This window comes from Eleutherodactylus coqui, chromosome 3, assembly GCF_035609145.1.
Source record: "Eleutherodactylus coqui strain aEleCoq1 chromosome 3, aEleCoq1.hap1, whole genome shotgun sequence".
Classification (NCBI taxonomy): domain Eukaryota; kingdom Metazoa; phylum Chordata; class Amphibia; order Anura; family Eleutherodactylidae; genus Eleutherodactylus; species Eleutherodactylus coqui.
Window position 1 is genome coordinate 85,890,516 of NC_089839.1, and position 21,989 is coordinate 85,912,504.

The following is a 21,989-nucleotide window of genomic DNA, read 5'->3' on the forward strand; positions in this document are numbered from 1 at the left end:
CACGCGGGAGACGGTTATTAGAAAATGAGCAGTGTGAGCAGGTCCTGTCCTGGATGGCAGAAAGTGCTTCGAGCAACCTATCGTCCACCCGCAGTTCTGCGCCGTCCACTGCTGCAAATCAGAATCCTCTGTCTGCTGCTCCTCCTTCCTCCCAGCCTCCTCACTCCACTACAATGACACCTGCTCAGGAGCGGGAACACTCCCAGGAACTGTTCTCGGGCCCCTGCTTAGATTGGGCAGGAGTGGTTCCTCTCCCACCAGAGGAGTTTATCGTCACTGATGCCCAACCATTCGAAAGTTCCCGGGGTCCGGGGGAAGAGGCTGGGGACTTCCGCCAACTGTCTCAAGAAGTTTCTGTGGGTGAGGAGCACGATGACGATGAGACACAGTTGTCTTGCAGTGAGGTAGTAGTAAGGGCAGTAAGTCCAAGGGAGCAGCGCACAGAGGATTCGGAGGAAGAGCAGCAGGACGATGAGGTGACTGACCCCACCTGGTGTGCAACGCCTACTCAGGACAGGTCTTCAGAGGGGGAGGCAAGGGCATCAGCAGGGCAGGTTGCAAGAGGCAGTGCGGTGGCCAGGGGTAGAGGCAGGGCCAGACCGAATAATCCACCAACTGTTTCCCAAAGCGCACTCTCGCGCCATGCCACCCTGCAGAGGCCGAGGTGCTCTAAGGTCTGGCAGTTTTTCACAGAGACGCCTGACGACCGACGAACAGTGGTGTGCAACCTTTGTCGCGCAAAGCTCAGCCGGGGAGCCAACACCAACAGCCTCACCACCACCAGCATGCGCAGACATATGATGGCCAAGCACCCCACAAGGTGGGACGAAGGCCGTTCACCGCCTCCGGTTTGCACCCCTGCCTCTCCCCCTGTGCCCCAACCTGCCACTGAGATGCAACCCCCCTCTCAGGACACGGGCACTACCGCCTCATGGCCTGCACCCACACCCTCACCTCCGCTGTCCTCGGCCCCATCCACCAGTGTAGTTCAGCGCACCGTCCAGCCGTCGCTTGCGCAACTGTTGGCGCACTCGCACGCTCAAACGTTAACCGTCCGCATAGCAAAATTCATCAGCCTTGAGATGCTGCCGTATAGGGTTGTGGAAACGGAGTCCTTCAAAAGTATCATGGAGGCGGCGGCCCCGCGCTACTCAGTTCCCAGTCGCCACTACTTTTCCCGATGTGCCGTCCCAGCCCTGCACGACCACGTCTCCCGCAACATTGTACGCGCCCTCACCAACGCGGTTACTGCCACGGTCCACTTAACAACGGACACGTGGACAAGCACAGGCGGGCAGGGCCACTACATCTCCCTGACGGCACATTGGGTGAATTTAGTGGAGGCTGGGACAGAGTCAGAGCCTGGGACCGCTCACGTCCTACCCACCCCCAGAATTGCGGGCCCCAGCTCGGTGGTGGTATCTGCGGAGGTGTATGCTTCCTCCACTAAAGCACCCTCCTCCTCCTCCTCCGCAACCTCTGTCTCGCAATCAAGATGTGTTAGCAGCAGCATGTCGCCAGCAGTCGATGTCGCGCGGTGTGGCAGCACAGCGGTGGGCAAGCGTCAGCAGGCCGTGCTGAAACTACTCAGCTTAGGAGATAAGAGGCACACGGCCCACGAACTGCTGCAGGGTCTGACACAGCAGACCGACCGCTGGCTTGCGCCGCTGAGCCTCCAACCGGGCATGGTCGTGTGTGACAACGGCCGTAACCTGGTGGCGGCTCTGCAGCTCGGCAGCCTCATGCACGTGCCATGCCTGGCCCACGTCTTTAATTTGGTGGTTCAGCGCTTTCTGAAAAGCTACCCACGCTTGTCAGACCTGCTCGTAAAGGCGCGCCGGCTCTGCGCACATTTCCGCAAGTCCCACACGGACGCTGCCACCCTGCAACATCGCTTTAAGCTGCCAGTGCACCGACTGCTGTGCAACGTGCCCACACGGTGGAACTCTACGCTCCACATGTTGGCCAGGGTCTATGAACAGCGTAGAGCTATAGTCGAATTCCAACTCCAACATGGGCGGCGCAGTGGGAGTCAGCCTCCTCAATTCTTTTCAGAAGAGTGGGCCTGGTTGGCAGACATCTGCCATGTCCTTGGTAATTTTGAGGAGTCTACCCAGGTGGTGAGCGGCGATGCTGCAATCATTAGCGTCACCATTCCTCTGCTATGCATCTTGAGAAATTCCCTGCAAAGCATAAAGGCAGCTGCTTTGCGCTCGGAAACGGGGGCGGTGGAAGACAGTATGTCGCTGGCTAGTCAGAGCACCCTCCTGTCTATTTCTCAGCGCGTACAGGAGGAGGAGGAGGAGCATGAGGAGGATGAGGAGGAGGGGGAAGAGACAGCTTGGCCCGCTGCTGACGGTACACCGGCTGATTGCCTGTCATCCTTTCAGCGTGTATGGCCTGAGGAGGAGGAGGAGGAGGATCCTGAAAGTGATCTTCCTAGTGAAGACAGCCATGTGTTGCGTACAGGTACCCTGGCACACATGGCTGACTTCATGTTAGGATGCCTTTCTCGTGACCCTCGCGTTGCACGCATTCTGGCCACAACGGATTACTGGGTGTACACACTGCTCGACCCACGCTATAAGGAGAACCTGCCCACTCTCATTCCCGAAGAGGAAAGGGGTTCGAGAGTGTTGCTATACCACAGGACCCTTGCGGACAAGCTGATGGTAAAATTCCCAGCCGACAGCGCTAGTGGCAGAAGGCGCAGTACCGAGGGCAAGGTAGCAGGGGAGGTGCGAAGATCGAGCAGCATGTACATCCCAGGCAGTGCAACAGTCTTTAAGGGCCTGGACAGCTTTATGGCTCCCCACCAAGACTGTGTCACCGCTCCCCAGTCAAGGCTGAGTCGGCGGGAGCACTGTAAAAGGATGGTGAGGGAGTACGTAGCCGATCGCACGACCGTCCTCCGTGACGCCTCTGCCACCTACAACTACTGGGTGTCGAAGCTGGACACGTGGCCTGAACTAGCGCTGTATGCCCTGGAGGTGCTTGCTTGTCCTGCGGCTAGCGTCTTGTCGGAGAGGGTGTTTAGTGCGGCTGGGGGAATCATTACAGATAAGCGTAGCCGCTTGTCAACCGACAGTGCCGACAGGCTAACACTCATCAAGATGAACAAAGCCTGGATTTCGCCAGACTTCTCTTCTCCACCAGTGGACAGCAAGGATACGTAAGCAATACGTAGGCTGCACCCACGGATGGAAGCTACGTTCTCTCTCACCATCCAAGACGGGGACATTTCTGCTTCATCAATCTGTGTCTAATATTCCTCCTCCTCCTCCTGCTCCTCCTCCTGAAACCTCACGTAATCACGCTGAACGGGCAATTTTTCTTAGGGCCACAAGGCTCACTCAAATAATTTTTCTGAACAATTTTTAAAAGTTTCAATGCGCTTAAAAGCGTTGGAACTTTAACTTGAACCAATTTTTCGTTACACTGGGCTGCCTCCAGGCCTAGTTACCACTTAAGCCACATTAACCAAAGCGATTAATGGGTTTCACCTGCCCTCTTGGCTGGCCATGGCCAATTTTTTGGATGTACATTAGTACTGTTGATACAGCAATTTTTGTGGGCACTCGCCTACAGTGTAATCAAATGAATTTTTAGCCCACCTGCATTACAGCTGACGTTACCTCAGCTGTGTTGGGCAATGCAATGGGATATTTCTATGTACCGCCGGTGGCTTCCTGGCACCCACCCATGATGTAGGTGCACACGGAGTTTTTACTACATCTGTACACTTGAAAAGAACCCCAGTCAGACTGGGGCATGCAGTGTGGGCCGAAGCCCACCTGCATTAAGCACAACATTACTACCTCAGCTGTGTTGGGCAATGCAATGGGATATTTCTGTGTACCGCCGGTGGCTTCCTGGCACCCACCCATGCTGTGGGTCCACAGGGAATTATAAATGCATCTGTTTCCACTTGTAAAGAACCCCAGTCTGACTGGGGCATGCAGTGTGGGCCGAAGCCCAATTGTATTATGCACGACATTACTACCTCAGCTGTGTTGGGCAATGCAATGGGATATTTTTGTGTACCGCCGGTGGGTTCCAGGGAGCCACCCATGCTGTGGGTCCACAGGGACTTCACAATAGGGAGTTGTACCTGCCTGTGTCTATGAATTAAAAACCGCGGTCTGCCTGGGGCATGCAGACACCTTGACAGAATGAATAGTGTGTGGCACATAGGTTCCCCATTGCTATGCCCACGTGTGCAGCTCCTGATGGCGGTGGCACAGGATTCTATTTCTCATTGCTTCTGTACAGCATTGTGGGCTATCGCCCCGCCACTTTTAAAGAGGGTCGCTGCCTAGCCGTGCCAACCTCTGCAGTGTGTGCCTGCGGTCCTTCGTCATGGCAGACGCACTTCTAAATGGACATGAGGGTGGTGTGGCATGAGGGCAGCTGAAGGCTGCGCAGGGACACTTTGGTGTGCGCTGTGGGGGGGAGGGGGGGCGGTTGGGCAGCATGTAACCCAGGAGAAGTGTCAGTGGAGTGTCATGCAGGCAGTGATTGTGCTTTGTTGGAGGTAGTGTGGTGCTTAGCAAAGGTATGCCATGCTAATGAGGGCTTTTCAGAAGTAAAAGTTGTTGGGAGGGGGGGGGCCCACTCTTGCCGGTATTGTGGCTTAATAGTGGGACCTGTGAACTTGAGATGCAGCCCAACATGTAGCCCCTCGCCTGCCCTATCCGTTGCTGTGTCGTTCCCATCACTTTCTTGAATTGCCCAGATTTTCACACATGAAAACCTTAGCGAGCATCGGCGAAATACAAAAATGCTCCGGTCGCCCATTGACTTCAATGGGGTTCGTTATTCGAAACGAACCCTCGAACATCGCGGGAAGTTCGTTTCGAATAACGAACACCCGAGCATTTTGGTGTTCGTTCATCTCTAGTCCTCAGCAAATACTGAGGAAGAGGTCAACTGACCTTGAAACACATCTATAAACTGGACTTATAAATAGACATAGATGTTTGGCAATATCCTCTTTGTGCAATCATATACCGGTATATATTATATATATATATATATATCCACACATATATCCAATTTTTTTTAAGCTTCCTGGTATCTATTAGCTATATGTGAAGATACGCTGAGGATGCATTGACACTTCGTTCGGGTGCTCATCCAGGCTTCTCGTCCAAGTGTTCCATCTGACATGCCATAAACCACCATCAGACAGAGCTTTAGACTCTCATTTCTGAGAAGGAGAACAAATCTTCAAGCTTTGGTCTTCATTTCAGCAGATTTCCATTTGTTTCCAGAATTTTGACAGGACAAAATAGTGTAGTCAACTATCGTATGCTATTTTGCTTGGCTAAAAATGCTGGAAATGAACAGAAATCTGCTGAAACAGAGCTTGCAGCTTTGGTCTGTTTCAGAAATGAGAGTCCTGGAGCCGTCCAGGGCTCTATGTGAGTGCTGCTTTTGGCATGTCAGACAGAACACTTGGACGGACAGCCTGGACGGGTACCTAAGCAAGCTGAAATGTAGCATTATATGCAGATTTGCCACATGTTTTGGTGCGGATTCACTGTGGATTTCATCCCCTCATCTGAAGAGGTGAAATCCATAGTGAAAATCCACAACATAAACTGCCGTGATGTGGATGTGGACTCTGCACCACGGGTCAGATTATGCTGTGGATTTCTCTCACAACATATGGATAAGTGTCTTGAAATCTTATCCACATTACTTGTACTGTAATATGCAGCATATTTCCCACAATAAACACCAGAATATACGACGCATATTACACAATGTGTGAACATACCCTAAAATTGTCTCTGTGTGTTTCTAAGATGCGCTTGTTATGTGTGCTATAAAAAGTATGTATCAGTGCACTGCTGTCTGAAAACATGCAGATGTTTGGATCTATTTTCAAAATCTGTAACTTAGATGAGATTTGTACTATTTTGTCAACTGTATCAAGATATAATTTACTACACTGAAGGGGACGCTACTGTTCTTTTACTTGAAATCAGAGAAACAAAATAGAAGGGTATACTGTATGTATATTGTATGTAATTACAGAGAGATCAGAGTTATGTACTACAGGGAAAACCAAAAAGAGGGGGGGGGGGGTATTTTATGTAAATGGTTTAGTAGACATATGTGTATGGGAAGGAAATGGGTGGAGAGGGCCATTAAAGAATATATACATATAAAGGCTATTTTAAAAAGTTAATAAGCAATTTTCATAATTAATCGAAAACAGTTTTTTAAATATATAAAGGTGCATTTACACTGCAAAGATGATCGCTCAAAATTTTGAGCAATAATCATTGTATCTAAATGGGCCTTAGGGCTTATTCAGACGACCGTATATCGGCCGGGTATTCACGCCGGCCAATATACGGCGTCCCTCTCGGCTGCACTATTTGCAATGAGAGGAGGTGGGACAGGGGCGGGGCTAAGTGTGCGGGAGGTAGTCCCGCCCCTGTCCTGCCTCCCCTCATTGCAAATAGTGCCGAGGGGCGGAGTGGTGGTGGGAGAATTAAAGAAGCAAGTAACCATGTTTGTTATATATATGATATACATAGGCAGAGCTGAGTAAGAGAGAACAGGGGAGGTTACCCGAGCAATTGAGATAAAAAAAACAAACAAAAAACTCTTAAAAAAATAAAAGTTGTATATATTGCTAAAATAATTAGGGATAAAAATTCTCCAAGACTTCATTAAGCCCTTTTGTGGCTAGAGTCTGTAGATGAAAACCTGAAGACAATTCTTTTCTGTGAGGCTTGGAGAACTGACCATGCAAGATTTTTTCTATGGGGGTTAATGCATGACGGATGCATGGCTATTGTGATAGACAGCAAAGTGGCAAGACACGCTGTGATTTTGAAAGCCATTTGAAATATTTGAGCGGTGTTTGTTGACCCCAACATGAAGAGCGTTATAGTGCACCCCACATACTTAAGGTCACACGGGCATTCAACGAAATTTATATTTAGATCCACAGTTAAGAAGATTTTTTATTCTATAGTGTTTATTTTCCTCTTTCAAAGTATTTCTCTTCTATTATGACAAATATTTAAGCAACATTTGCAATTTTTCACACCAAATTTAAAGGCGCCTCATGTGCGTTTACCCCAATCAGGTTGAATCAGGGAATCCAAACAACCAATGAGGTTGAATCACACAAGTGAAATAACCAATGACATTGCTGGAATTGTGAATCAGAACCAATAAGGTGGCTGCAATTGCTGCACAGTGCCGAACTATTGTTTAATATAGATACATGCGAGCCGCACAGCAGCCATGTGTTGACAGGACCTGTGATGATGTCACCATCATGTGACCAGTCACATAGTCTCTTAGAATCGCCCCTGATCACATGACGGTGACATCATTACAGGTCCTAAACCAGCAGAGGCTGATATAGGACGGTGACATCATCATAGGTCCTTCATCCTTGTGCAGTGAATGAGGGATTATGGGCGGACTACATCCCCCACAAACCACCCTGGCTTTAGTTGCTATGGATACAGCAGTACTCAGTCTGGGAGTTTGTAGCTGGTTGTGAGACAGCTGCACACCTGTGTGGAGAGTCCAATAAATGACACCTTACAAATTTACCATGTCAAAGGAGCTGGCAGTCAATATTGATCAACAACATTGAAGCTTAGTCCTTCACCAATATCTTCACAGGCTACTGAACATGATATCATGTCATCTCAAGTGCCAACAGCAGTCAAGCCTTCATGAACCATTGTCCAGTGTTGAAAGAAACCATTGCTGTCGTGCAAACATGTCACCATAGATGGTTTTACAGCGCTATGAAGCAAATACAGCTTACATGACACAGTGATAAGCCACTATTTCACCTCAGCGAACACCAGAATTTGTAAATCTTGTGCAGCTGATATGCGAAAGCTACAAGCGAACATGTCTCCTCAGCGAGCTGCTGACGTTTAGAAATTACATGCAGCTAATGTGCAAAAGCAACAAGCCAATACGTAAACTCTTACGTGTTTTCTAATTTTTCTATGGATTATATGCAGTTCCAGGGGATTTGTATGGCTTTTGCGGTCTCACTCATCTCCTGCCTGCAGTCACTTGCCCGGAGCTTGATAGACTGCAAGCAGGAGTTGAGAACTGATAGACCATCAGTTTTTTTTTAGAAAAAAAATTGCATCTCACTTGCATTTACATGCGAATTTTATGCCATTTTTAATTTTTCCTATTTAAAAATGCTAGCTATTTTCACATGATGCGATATTCTTGCAAATAGCAATGTACTCGTGGTGAGCATCGCAATATTACGAGAGCATTATCGGGGGCTTATAGGACCGGTATTGCACTCGCACATGTGAATGCATCCTTAAAGGAGTTTTCAACACAGTGCCAGGGTTGTAAGCCACTGCTCTGACACCTGTGTAGTCCCCGACGCTTGTAATTGCAGGCTGGGAGGCCATTGATTTCAATGAGAGCTGCGCCTGCAGTTACGAGTGCTGGCCACTACACAGGAGTTGGAGCTGCCAACCCTGGTGTAGCCTGACACTGTCTATTGGAGCTTTAACACCTTAGTGACCGGCCTATAGAGTTTTACATCCTGCAGCTGCAGGATATGCATGAAAGGAAATAGCGCAGCAATCTCCCTCCATACATCGCAACTGACGGATATTTATTACAGCCGACACCCGATAAGCCACATGGCTCATTGAAGCTTTTAACCCCTTAAATGCTGCTGTCAATTGTGATAGCGGCATTTAAATCCCCCGAACATAGTAATGGTATCGTAGTAATCGTACTGACCCATAGAATAACATTATCATGTCATTTTTGTTGCAGTTTGTGCGCCTAAGAAACAAGATGCACCGAAAGATGGCGGAATTTCATTTTGTTTCCATTTCTCTCCACTTTTTTTTCTCTCCAGAATTTTTAAAAAGTTTTTCAGTACATTATATGGTACATTAAATACTACAATTGAAAAATACAACGCGTCCCGCGAGAAACAAGCTCTCATACAGCGACGTCGATGGATAAAGGGGTTACGATTAGAGATGAGCGAGCGTACTCGGAAAAGCACTACTCGCTCGAGTAATTTGCTTTATCCGAGTATCGCTGTGCTCGGGTCTGAAGATTCGGGTGCCGGCACGGAGCGGGGAGCTGCAGGGGAGAGCGGGGAGGAACGGAGGGGAGATCTTTCTCTCCCTCTCTCCCGCCCGCTCTCCCCTGCGACTCACCTGTCAGCCGCAGCGGCACCCGAATCTTCAGACCCGAGCACAGCGATACTCGGATAAAGCAAATTACTCAAGCGAGTAGTGCTTTTCCGAGTCCACTCGCTCATCTCTAGTTACGATCTTTAAAAGGGAGGAAAAAAAAAAAGATTGGTCACTAGAGGTTTGAATCAGTTTCACAACCACAACATCATAGCTACGATGCTCTGCGTTCGGGTCAGTTGACCTGCAGTCCGGCCATGACACTCAGCTGTAATTTACTTGTAAGAAACTGGTGCCTAATATGCAGGTTCATTCACATGCGAAAAATGTTTCCTGCACATTTCAGTCGCACAAAAGACCTTGCAGCGCGCTCTATCTTCAAAGTCCCCATAGAAGTCAATAAGGATGCGCAAATGAGCGTGCAATACGCTGGGAGATACGTAATACACTGCGTAATTTCGCAGAAAAAAGAACATATGCGGAACTCATCAGACTAATCAGCCATTTAAATCGCTGCGTCTGTTTCTCACAAATGAACACGCCTTGTGGGCGCCAGAAGTACAAAATACACCGATACGTGGAAAAAAGCCTTGCTCAATACGCAAAAACTTGTGTTGTGGCGCGAACAAATATGCATGCGTTGGTGTGGAGGAGCCTGAGGGGCCTTGTACACCAAATGATTTATCGTCAGATTGCGCTCATCCGCCTGGGCGGCCTGTTCATACAGGCGGGTACATCCAAATGAGAGATGGTTTAGTCCTTCCCATTTGCAGTATAAGTGACTGAGAACGAGCGCTGCTGAAACCGGACGATCAGCGAACGAGACCACTATGGTTTTAAGTCCGGCATAAAATGAATGATGAACGAAAAGCGAATGATTCATTCAAGGGTTCGCCGTGTTTACATTGAACGATTGTCGTTAGTTTTCACTCGTTTGAACGATAATTGTCGCATGTAAAAGGACCCTATGGGTGTACGAATAAAAAAAGGCACAACCAAACGTACGAGATTGCGCATATTCCGATAAAACGTCAGGTGGTCTTTCATGGTTTTTTTTCCGAACGCATTAACCCCATATTGTACGCGGTAAATGGCGGCAATTCAAATACATTGATGTTCACTGTTCCATTCACACTTGTGTATATTCATTACATATAATACGCGCGTAAAAAAAGACCGTGTGTTCTATTTTACCGTGTATTACGTGCGACAGAGCCCTATTCTCTATGGTTGTGTACGGAAACGCTCTACATACGCAGTTAAATTGCAGCATTTTTACACAATGTTGCTAATAGACAATGGAAGGAAAGAACAGGGAATAAACCAGGAAGCCGCTGCGTGACGGCGTGCGCCAGATACGGGACGGCGTGCGCCAGATACGGGACGGCGTGCGTCAGCTATGGGACGGCGTGCGCCAGATACAGGACAGCGTGCGCCAGATACGTGAGGGCGTGCGCCAGATACGGGACGGCGTGCGCCAGATACGGGACTGCGTTGCCAGATACGCCGTAGTGCGCAGGCCAAAAACGCTGTAATACGTGGCGATACGCCGTTCCACCCCCTGGTATAGTGCTGCCATACGTTCGTGTGAGCCCGGCCTCAGACAGAGAACTATGAAGGGCCAGTAATGCGACGGCCATAGCTCTCCTGTCCCACCAACTGCCCTCACCTCCCCCTCTAGTCCATGACTAGAGACATGGCTGTAATGGTGTTTCTAGGTGCCCCCGTGTGCAGAGACCTAACAATGTCCGTGTCTGCTGTGAGGGAGTGTAAGTGAGAGCGCTGATGGCGGCCGCAGACACCAAGCTGGCTCAGGGCGGCCGAGGTCACACAATCACCTCAGCGTGAGGGTGCAGAGAACTGCGGCGACCCCGGGGACGCTGCGCATGCGCAGTGAGCACAGGAAGCAGCGCGCAGACCGGCACGGGCGCCTTGTGTTCAGCGTAGGACGCGGCGCTCTGCTGTGCGGGCAAACGGGTGCCGCCATGCCGCCCACCATCCAGCGCCCGGGCACTGCAGGTAATGGCAGCGCATGTTATAGAATGGGAGGTGTGGGCAGAAGTTGTGGCTCCCAGACAAGTGCAGACTGCCCTGCATGTGGTTATACGGAGCGGTGGCGAAGAGAAAAATCGCTCAGCCTGCGCTCACACCTGCGGTTTATCACCCCCCCCATGTGTCTCTGTCGTCCCGGGAGGAGGAAAGCGTCCTGTCCGTTTTTTGCCCCATTGACATGTAATGGGCAGCAGTAGGGCTCCGCTCACACCCGTTGCATCAGCTGTACTCTTTTTCAAGGCAAAAATAACACAGGCTGCAGACCTTTTTTTCCACCCCCCTTCCCAAAAAAAAAAAGACAGGTAGGGGATCCGTTTGGTTTTTATTTATTTTTTTCTTTTTTGCATTGAAGTCTATATATAATGAAAGATATTACACCGCCGTCCATCATCTATTCCGTTACACGGATCCTTTTTTTTTTTCGTGCATGCACACTTTTTTTTTTTTTGGAGAGCCGAGAAACGCAAGTCTTGACTTTTTTCTACGGTGTTCACTATGCAGCATAAAGAACATATTTTTTTTTTTCTGCGGGATTGAACGATTGTAACAAAGCCACATTTTTAAATTTATACGTGTTTTTCCACATTAGCATAATAACCTGCCCCCCTTTTTTTTATTTTTTATTTTTGCATCATTGTTGCATTCAGAGTCTCATAACTTTTTTTTTTACATGATCGAGGCTCTGAGAGGGCTTGTTTTTTGCATGATGAAATAAAATTTTTTTGGACCATTTTGGGGTAAATACAATTTTTTAAAATCACTCTCTTGTGTTAATTGGGAGGCAAAATACGCATTTAGTCTCCGGGGTTTTTTTAGGTGTTTTTTTTTTATACGGCTTTTGTCATTTAGGATAGTGTGTTGAACACAGGTTGTTATTAATATGATGACACCAATGGATATGTGGTATTTAAAAAAAAAAAAAAAAAAAGTTATACAACCTGGGAAAAGTGCGCAAAAAAGGTGTTTCTGCTGTTTGTGTTTTTTTTTGTTTTTTTTTACATTTTATCTAGCAGTATGTCCTTGTATGGGACTTGAACCATAATGGCTTCGGTCGTTATGATAACCACTTATTGTTCACCATGGCAGGGTGGGACTCCAGTGTCTGGTGCTGGTTGCCATGGCAATCCATCAGGTTTCGAAAATTCCATCAGGGACGGCCAATGACGTCACCCTTTACATGCCGTGATGTGCATCGATCATGGCGTGTATTAAGTTAACAGCGGGGATCACTGTTCTTACCGACCCCTGCTGTACATCCTGTTACGTTAAGGGGTTAAAAGCGCAAAAACAGAGCATATACACTCATGTGCCCCAAATGGTACCTATGGAACTGCGACAAAAAACAATACTAAAAGAAAAGAAAAAATCCCTCCCTGCGCTTCTGATGGACGTGCCTTGAAGACGTCTCCGCCAATAGATATAATCCACAGATAGAGGATTATTAATTAAAACCACTGAGATAAAGAGAGATCTTTAAAAAGACAGACAGCATAAATCGAATGCGCCCGTACAGCTGATCGGTCAGGGTCCCGAGCGACGGACGCCGGCCAATCAACTATTGATGATCTATCCTGATGATGGGTCATCAATAGTAGTTATGCCTGGGTTTGCCCACTACCTATAATAGCTCTACATCCTCTCTGTCCCTTCTGGTTGCTGCTGACCAGGACATGCGACGGCTGCAGCCAATCACTGCCTATGGAAGGTCACTGCTGTGACCAGGGATTGGCTGCAGCCATCGCATGTCCTGGTCAGCTGCAGCCAGGACCTACAGAATGACTGCGAGACACTTTATAGGTGGTGGGAAAAGCCCTTTAAAATAAGTGCCCACATTTGTGCCCAGGATTGTATTATATGCAGGTCCTACCAGCTGTATGCCATGTAGTGGGCATGAGACGCATTACCTCAATGGGGCAAGAAATGTCCAGAAAAGGTAAGTTCATTCCTGAGAACTGAATGTAACACAGAATTATTGGTTGACGTCACCTTCTATAGAGAGCGTCTCCCGTGTCCCAGAGACCTTTTACCTGGTGACCGTGTAGTATCGGGGCACTGGGGTCAGCTGGAAGGTGTTCAGAGGGAAGCGGCAGTAAAAATGTTTAACCCTTCAGGCCAGAGCTGGCTACGGTGGTGTGTTCAGAAGCCTCTCATTTGCTGTGGATGGTTTGCACAGTAGAATCACTTAAAAATATATATTTTTGAGTCTCTGTGTTCATTTCTCGATTTTTCTGTCAAGGTTGTGGGGCAAGTTGTAGTTTGTTTTTTTTTTGGTGCAGGTTTTGGGTACGTATGAATTTTTTATGTTTTTTTTTTTAATCCATATTTTGGGAGAGATGGTGACAAAAACAGCAATTTTGCCATTGCGTTTTTTTTTCAAGTTTTAAGTGTTCCCTTAATTGTTTTGAGCAGTTTAGAGGACCTACCATTCACAATAGCTGATGGTCAGTGCTTCCCTCCTCCCCCTCCCTACATAATGATTTCTGCATATGTCACAGAGCATGCCCATAACACTTTCCCTTAGAAGTCAATGAGTCATGCCTAACTTACAGGATCCTCAGGTTCATGTGGCTGCTGTAAAGCTGCGTATCTCTAATTGCTAACAGCAGCTATGGCAAGATGGCCGCCCCTTACATTGTCATGTACAGAAAATAGAATAATCTACAGTCAGGAAATAAGTGAAGAAAAAATGTATAATTATTGTAAAATGTACCAACATCTGCTTTTGATCATCTTCAGGTTTCACTCAAGGCAGCACACATGAAGAACTGGAATGGATCCTTCGGGAGCGGATCATGGTCTTGGATGGTGGGATGGGCACCATGATCCAGCAGCATACTCTCTCAGAGGAGTCCTTCAGGGGGACGGAGTTTGTAGACCATTGCAAATCACTAAAAGGCAATAATGATCTTTTAAGTATCACCCAGCCCGATATAATCTACAAAATTCACAAGGTACTTCTGCATGTCCATTAGAGAAACCTGTTATTGACCTGCACTAGCGATCTGTCCATTTTGAACCGCCTTATGCCCAATGTCAAAGGGTGGATCGGATTCCGCATGCGAGTGTCCGCAGCGAAATCCGATCCTACCTGCGGCTGAGGACACTGCGTATTTGTCCGGGTCTTCTATTTTCTGGCCTGCGGATGCAAGCGCCTGTTGGCGTGCATGCTAGGTATGTTTTTTTTAAACTCCTTCTTTCCTGCAGAATCTGCGGCCCATCCGCAATTCAATTTCGGACGGCCCGTGGATCGGATAGCTTCCATTGACTTCAATGGAAGCTGTCCGTGCAGGATCCGCACTGAAATGGAGCATGCTGCGATTTGATTTCCGCATCCAAAGATCTGCAAATCAAATCCACATGCTCTAATTCATTTGCGGACGCCCATGTTTCCCTATGAGCGGCTTGATTTGTGGACCCACGCGGATTCCGTAAATCAAACCCGCCCGTGGACATTGAGCCTTATTCTCTTGCACAATGTTGTAGTTATTCAAATTGATACTTTTTGGTTCTGAGCCAAATTGCCATTGCAGTTGTCTAATATCTCAATGTGCATGCACAAGGTGTGCAAGTCAACCTTCGTTTTACCTTACTTAGCAGACCTTAAGGGGTTGTACAGGAGTTTTGGGACTTCTACTATTGATGACCTTTTCTTAGGAGTCTGCCGTTTGGCATACCTGCCGATCAGCTGATTCGTGAGCCCGCTATTGATGCAAACAGTGCTGGAAGCACAGATCGCTGTCAACTTTGCAGCATTCCATTTTGGAACTACAGGCGTCGCTTCCTATTGAATTCAGTGAAAGGTGTCTGCAGTTACTTATCAAGCCGCTGCAGTACTTGCAGCACTATCTTCTTCCAGTGCTCGCCGCACCAACCGCAGGCCCGCAGATCAGCTGATTGGTGCGGATCCCAAGAGGCAGACTCCCACCGATCAACTATGATTGATGATCTATCCTGAGGAAAGGGCTCAAAATCCCGGACAACCCATTTTAAATGACGTATTTTACATCAAGCAATAATCTCGTGTCTGAGCTTCCTAACAAGTCAAGTAAAAGTTAATTTCTGATGGAATGTATCTTCCTGTAGGAGTATTTGCTTTGTGGAGCAGATATCGTGGAAACTAACACGTTCAGCAGTACTGGTATTGCACAGGCAGACTATGGCCTTGAACACATGGTAAGATTCCTCATCTCTGTGAATATGTCCTCACTGCCACTGGAGGCACCTTATTTGTTCCGATCTCATTCTACATCATTACGGAAAAAGAATGTTTGTCATCTGGGAAAGACATTATCACTGACAAACGTTTAACACTTCTTTCCTCGTTAGCTATGCTCCACACTGTTTTTAAGTGTTCATTGAGGCTTTCCATCCTGGGGTTCCATTTGAATAGCCAAAAATAGTATTCAAATGGATCCTGGGATGAAACCATAGACTTTAAAGAGACTCTGTCGTCTGCTTTTAGACCTATAAGCTAAATTTATAAGCGGAAAGTAGCCCAGGGATGTAAGTGTTACTTCTTTCTCGTCTGTATCAATTGGGGGACACAGATTTGACCTTGGGGTGTAGCTACTGCCACTAGGAGGCGACACTAAGCATAAAAAGTGTTTACTCATCCCACTAGCCATATCCCTCTTGCAGGCATCCAGCTAATTCAGTTTTAGCTTAGTGTCCGTAGGAGGTGGGCGGTCTCACCCGTAAGGGCTGTTTTTTCTGGATGGGCCAGGGCTTACGGAGAGGCAGGACTCTCCCAACCGAGGAGGGCGAACCTTCCGTTGTCTGCCCGGTCCTCTCAGAAGAAAAGGAGGCATATCCAGGTACACCTGCATGTGGCCTACCAGCCATGGAGACCCCTTTCTTCCGGGCAGTCCGCATCCCCCACCCCTTCCCCTCCCCCCCCCCCCCCCCCCCCCGTGCAAGAGCAGGCAATGGTGGGGGAGAGCTCTGCTGGAGTTGAGGAGCCATTCTACCTCGGCAGACTGTAAGTATCCCCCCGCCTGCTGAAAGCGCTGTGTCTGATTGGCTGAGCGCTCAGCCATTCATTGAATGACAGCTGAGGGCTGCCTGTGATTGATGACAGCGCTCAGCCAATCACAGGCAGCGCTCGGCCATTCATTGAACAGAGTACTGTACTACTTTGACAGTTGCTATTATGGCAGGGAAATCTCCGGGGCTTGCTGCGCTGAGTATGCAGTAAAAACCCCAGAAGATTTCAGATGACAGCTCAGTGCTCTGCACATTTTAGCACTAGAGCTGTCCACGGAAATCTTCCAGGGTTTAACTGCATGGTCAGTGCAGCAAGCCCCCCCATCCCCCGGAGATTTTCTGGGCGTGCCACTAAAGGGGTTAAATGAACGCAGATAGACTTGTTATATTGTCAGTTATCATGGTTCTGATATTGGCTCATATAAATAGACCTTCACCAGCCAGCAGCAGCTTCTCTGTGTGTATCTGCCTCTTTCTCTCTCTCTCTACAACTACTTTCTTTTTCTCCGTCTGCTCTCCATAGACATCTATGGGCAACATGTAACCTAATCTGAGTAAATGATCAGTGCAGAAGGCAGGGGAGGAGGAGAAGTGGTGGGAAAAAGGGATTTTGCACTTTAAGAGATACAAAGCTATATTAAAAAGTGTCTTAAAATTCGTTTGTAGTATTGATTTCTGCAGCTTGAGTCCTAGAATGGTATGGTTGGAAGGGTCCTCCAGGGTCATCGGGTCCAACCCTCTGCTCCCTGCAGGATTCACTAAATCATCCCAGACAGTTGTCTGTCCAGCCTCTTTTTGAACTCTTCCATTGAAGGAGAACTCACCACCTCCAGTGGTAACCTGTTCCACTCCATCACCCTCACTGTCTAACATCTAATTTGTGTATCCGCCCTTTTGGTTTTATCCCATTGCTTCTAGTCTTTCCTTGTAAAAATGAGAATAGGGCTGATCCCTCTGCACTGTGATAGTCCTTCAGATATTTGTAGACAGCTATTAAGTCTCCTCTCAGCCTTCTTTTTTTGCAAGCTAAACATTCCCAGATCCTTTAACCGTTCCTCATAGGACATCATTCGCAGATTGCTCACCATCTTGGTAAGGCTGCCTGTCCACGGGCGTTGCAGAATCCCACGGGATACCGCGTCCAGCAGCTAGAACTGGCAGATGGATCTCCGCTGTCAGCCTATCTGACAGATAAGCTGACCGCGGAGAATCGCGGTAAATTCGCAGCATGCTGTAAATTGCCACCCGCTAGCGGAGAATCGCAATGATTCTCTGCTCGTGGACAGGGGGAAGCGCTCTCCATAGCAACACCATGTAGAGCTTTCACTGATATTCCCGCAGCCGGATTATCGCTGAGGGGAACGCGATTCAAACCCGCCTGTGGACAGGCAGCCTAACTCTTCTCTGAACTTGCTCCAGTTTGTTGAAAGCCCAGTGCTTCTTTAAATAAATTGACTAATGCATAATAAAATTATGATGTGAGAACATGTGACTGTGGCAAAAAAGGTCTATTACTAGAATTTTGTAGTTTTATGGATAAACTGAACTGTATTTTATGTCACTATATTGTTTCAGGCTTACCGCATGAACAAAGTCTCTGCAGAACTAGCCAGAAGAGCAGCAGATGATGTTACGTGTGAGACAGGTGTGAATTTCAGTTATACATTATTTAGGTTGTGTCCACAAGTACAACATGGGTGCTATTACATCAGCTTTTGTTTTATTTTTCGGGAAGTGTAAAAATGCGGTGGGTTACCTGAAGACCTAACAAAGGCCACCAGGTCTTTGGAGAAACCCAGAGACCCAACTCCAAAACCCATAGGTTTCAGAGGCATGACCTAATAAACGGGCAGCAAGAAATAAAGCTTAAGAATGCTAAGTAATTCAAAGTGTTATACTGGCAATAAAGTGAAATTTGCAACTGACACAATTCGTAATGTAAAAAAAAAATCACAATTATTGTCTGAATTGCTTTGTCTTTTCCCTATTGTTTTTCCCCTGGGAAAAATGAATCAAAGGCAATTAACACGTATGTCCCCCAAAATGGGGCCAGTAAGAACTACAACTAATTCCACAAAATGCCAACTCCCCATACAGCCCCATACTGAAATTGCTGTGAAGTGTGGCATAGCGGCAGCGTGGCAGCAGTATTTGACTGTTGCAGTTATAGCGAGTCCTGATAATTCTCTGCTCTCACTGAGCCTTGTTACGGAGACGGACGCCAAAGTCTTTTGTGTGCGTTTCTGATTATTTCATTTTCTGGATTGTATTATAAATCGTAAACATAAGGCTCGTTCCACCAAGCGTAAGTGTGCCGGTAGTACACCGTGTGAAGCTGGCCTAAGTAGGAATGTTTGTACTAATCGGTACAGCTTTCTGTGTTTTAGGAATAAAGAGGTTTGTGTCCGGAGCCATGGGCCCAACAAATAAGACGCTGTCTGTTTCCCCTTCTGTTGAAAGGCCCGACTACAGGAATATCAGTACGTTTGTGTTCTCATATTGTTTGTTCTGTGGTTTTATCTGCCTTTTATGCACAACACTCAAGCCCATCGCTTAATGTTCATCGTGTGGTTTGTGTTCCCACTACTATTGAGGTTCTGTCACCTCTCTGCTTTCAGAAACCCTTGTCTTCTCCAGCATCTTTCTTAGAACTTTGTGTTGTGCTGTTCCACTTTTATCCCTCCTGGAAATGTATGACTAAATTGACAACTGGCTTTAACGATTTCCCTAAAATATTCTTTAAAGTGACTCTTCAAATGTTGACTTTTCATAAAATGTCAGAAAACGAATTGTTCCTCATTATTCAGTACAGTAGTATTAAAAAAAAAACAAAAAAAAAAAAACGCGGGTGCGCTGCTGCAAGCTGCTCATTTATATGGTAAAAGGATGCGTTGGGTCAGTGGTGCCCTATAGTTATGTGATGCATGTGACAAACGTGGACTCCTGGCACATATGATACATGCATTTGTGGCAGCAAATTTGGAAAGAGTACCACAGCTCTTGTAACTCAAAGTTCTTCGTGGCACTAGATTCTGAGTTAGTTCTTCCTACATCAGCCTATTATACAGTCCCTAATGCAGACTCTGCTTCCCAAAATGCAACTTGCCACGTTAAAGAAATGTATAGAAAAACATGGTAGATATTTTCAGGCTATCTTCAGCTGGAAACCTTTGTCGGACTAGAGGCCACTAAATTGTCATATTTTTACTGATACTTTCCATGTGTCTGACGTAGGTAAATATTCCATGTATTCCTTCTGTTTTGCAGCATTTGACGAGCTTGTGGATGCTTATGCGGAACAGGCCAGAGGTCTTTTGGATGGTGGGGTTGACATTTTACTGGTGGAAACTATTTTTGATACTGCTAATGCCAAAGTACGTGCATAACTTTATATGTAAATTTGCGTGTTGTCATGAAATTCATTGACAAATAGAAAAACATGTCCGCTTTCTGCCAGAAACTACACCGCACCTGTCCATGCTTTGTGTATTACACCTCTGCTCCATTGGAGCGAATGAGGCTGAGATGTACTAGAAGCAACCTATGAAGAAGTGCGGCAGTGTTTGTGGAAGAAAGCGGCCATAGTTTTTGGGATTTTTTTAAGAAGTGGGAGGAGTTTGGTTGTTGAACAAGTGTTGTTGCTCCATACAAATTCTGTGGGAGTTACAGAAACAGTTGTGTGGGAGAACAACTACTGTGGGGACTCGGTACCTACAAGTTATTGATTAGCAGTTCTTATGAGAATAAGTAACTGCTGTACAGTTTAGGATGAGCTCTGCATGTTCTGCAGGGAAGGGATGTTACAATTTTGTATAAACTATACTTGTTCTATTTAGACGGCTGTGCCTCCGGTTCTTTCACTGCTATCAACATTCTTGTGATGTCATTTTAAATTTTATCCAACACTTGGCTTTAAAAAAACACCAACAGCATGTCAGTTACAGAACAGCAGCTACAACCGTTTGAAGTGGGATCAGCTGACACTTCACAGTAAGTGCAAAGCAAAGAGGGAGCAGATTAGATTATCTGGGATTCTTCTTTGTCTTTCTGTCCCAGGGGAGGGGTGAGATGGACTCCTATTCATATACCCCCAGAGAACATACTTGCTCATCCAGAGACTTTAACCCTGAAGATGCTACAGTCATTGCTGACCAAGCATCTAAAGGTTTTCACAGAAAACTTTAAAACGTTTTTTGTTCCCCTTAGGCCGCCTGCACACGTCCTAGCCGGATTCTGCATGTAGGTTCCCCCAGCAGATTCCCACTCTGACCGTGGCCGGCGACCCTGCTTACCTGTTTTCTCTTCTTTTTCTGTGAATGATCGTGGCGAGCAACCGTCAGAGATGCGCAGTACAGATTTTTTTTTTCAAATGTTTATTTTTCCCATGCCGTCGCTAGACGAAGACACGGAATCCGTGACCAATCTGCAATGTTAATTGCAGGCGGGCCGTGGGTCGGACGGCTTCCTTTGAGTTCAATGGAAGCTGTCCGCGTTGAATCCGCACAAAAATGGAGCATGCTGCGTTTTTCCCCTGCAAGCGGAATTTGCAGTTGACTTCCGCTCGTGTGCAGTAAGAATCTATTTCCCATAGCATGATATGGACGGCATTTTGTGCGGATGCCTGCCGCGAATTCTGCATCAGAAGTCTGCCCATGTGCAGGAGGCCTTACACAAGTCTTTAAATAAAAGAAAAAAATACAAAGCTGGTTATAACCCTGGTACAGGTATACTTGTCATGATTACTAGATAATGCCTTCTCAATTACCATTACAGTTCACTTGTACTTTTTATATAGTAGATAAGCCACGTGGATGCCTGAACGTGAGCTAACCTTTAATCTACATGATGATGCAATTTGTGCCACGTGCACATGAGGTTATTTCTAACAGCTACAAGGTCTCTCATGGTCTGCCTGTGGGGTCTACAGTACATGGCACAATAGTGTAGGTTATAGTGACTGGACATAGAAACAATGGTCTGGTGGCCTAGATTTCTTAGAATAGCTGTTTGTATCTTAGGTAATGCAATTCTTCTGTTTTATAAGATTAATGTCAGACCAGTTACTGCATGCAGATGTATACACTGCAGTGAACAACACTCAAACGTACCGTAATATAGCCACTAAGTAGTTTAACTTGCTGCTATAGGATGGCACCTTTTCTTCTTTTTCCCCTCGCCTCATTCCAAATGGATGAATTACATGCTCTTAGATGGTGTAGTGATCTGCCTGCTTCTGTTTGCTGTTTGCATCACAGATCAGTTATAATATCAGACTCTTTGTGACCGGCCTATTTTGTGCCTTAATGACCGGATAACTCTCCATTTTTTTCCATCATTGTGTTGCAAAAACCATAAAAACATTTTTTTTTCATGGACATAGCTATATGAGATCTTGTTTTTTGCAGGATGAGTTGTATCTTTTAGGACACCATTTGTGGATACATATAGTGTACTGTTTATCTTTTACAATTTTTTTGGAGGGGGAAGGAGTGGCTAAAAAAAACAACACAATCTGCCATTTATTTATTTGTAGTGTCTTTTTTTTTTTTTTTTTATGGGCTAATGCCCACTGCTGGATTTCTGCCGCGTTTCATGCAGCAGAAATCCACGCCGTTATGTCGCAGCTATTAGATTCTATCGAACCTAATAACTCAATGTTCACGCTGCGAAGTTCCACAGTAGAATTCCGCAGCATGAAAGAAACCGCGGCATGCTCTAATTGCTGCGGAAAAACGCGCAGCCGGCTTTCATTGTGGTCAATTGAAGCCGACCATCACGCTA

The 21,989-nt window shown here is 46.7% G+C and overlaps 1 protein-coding gene across 1 annotated transcript in view; it reads left to right on the forward strand.

Annotated features, from left to right (window-relative positions):
• The first annotated feature begins 11,079 nt into the window (after positions 1 to 11,079).
• MTR (5-methyltetrahydrofolate-homocysteine methyltransferase) overlaps positions 11,080 to 21,989 on the forward strand; it is a 54,150-nt gene continuing 43,240 nt past the window's right edge. Inside the window, exons 1-6 of the mRNA XM_066595826.1 lie at positions 11,080 to 11,192; positions 13,962 to 14,176; positions 15,309 to 15,398; positions 17,784 to 17,853; positions 18,596 to 18,688; positions 19,476 to 19,582. Coding sequence (XP_066451923.1) covers positions 11,159 to 11,192; positions 13,962 to 14,176; positions 15,309 to 15,398; positions 17,784 to 17,853; positions 18,596 to 18,688; positions 19,476 to 19,582 — 609 coding nt within the window. The 5' untranslated portion in view covers positions 11,080 to 11,158. The remainder of the gene's footprint in view (positions 11,193 to 13,961; positions 14,177 to 15,308; positions 15,399 to 17,783; positions 17,854 to 18,595; positions 18,689 to 19,475; positions 19,583 to 21,989) is intronic.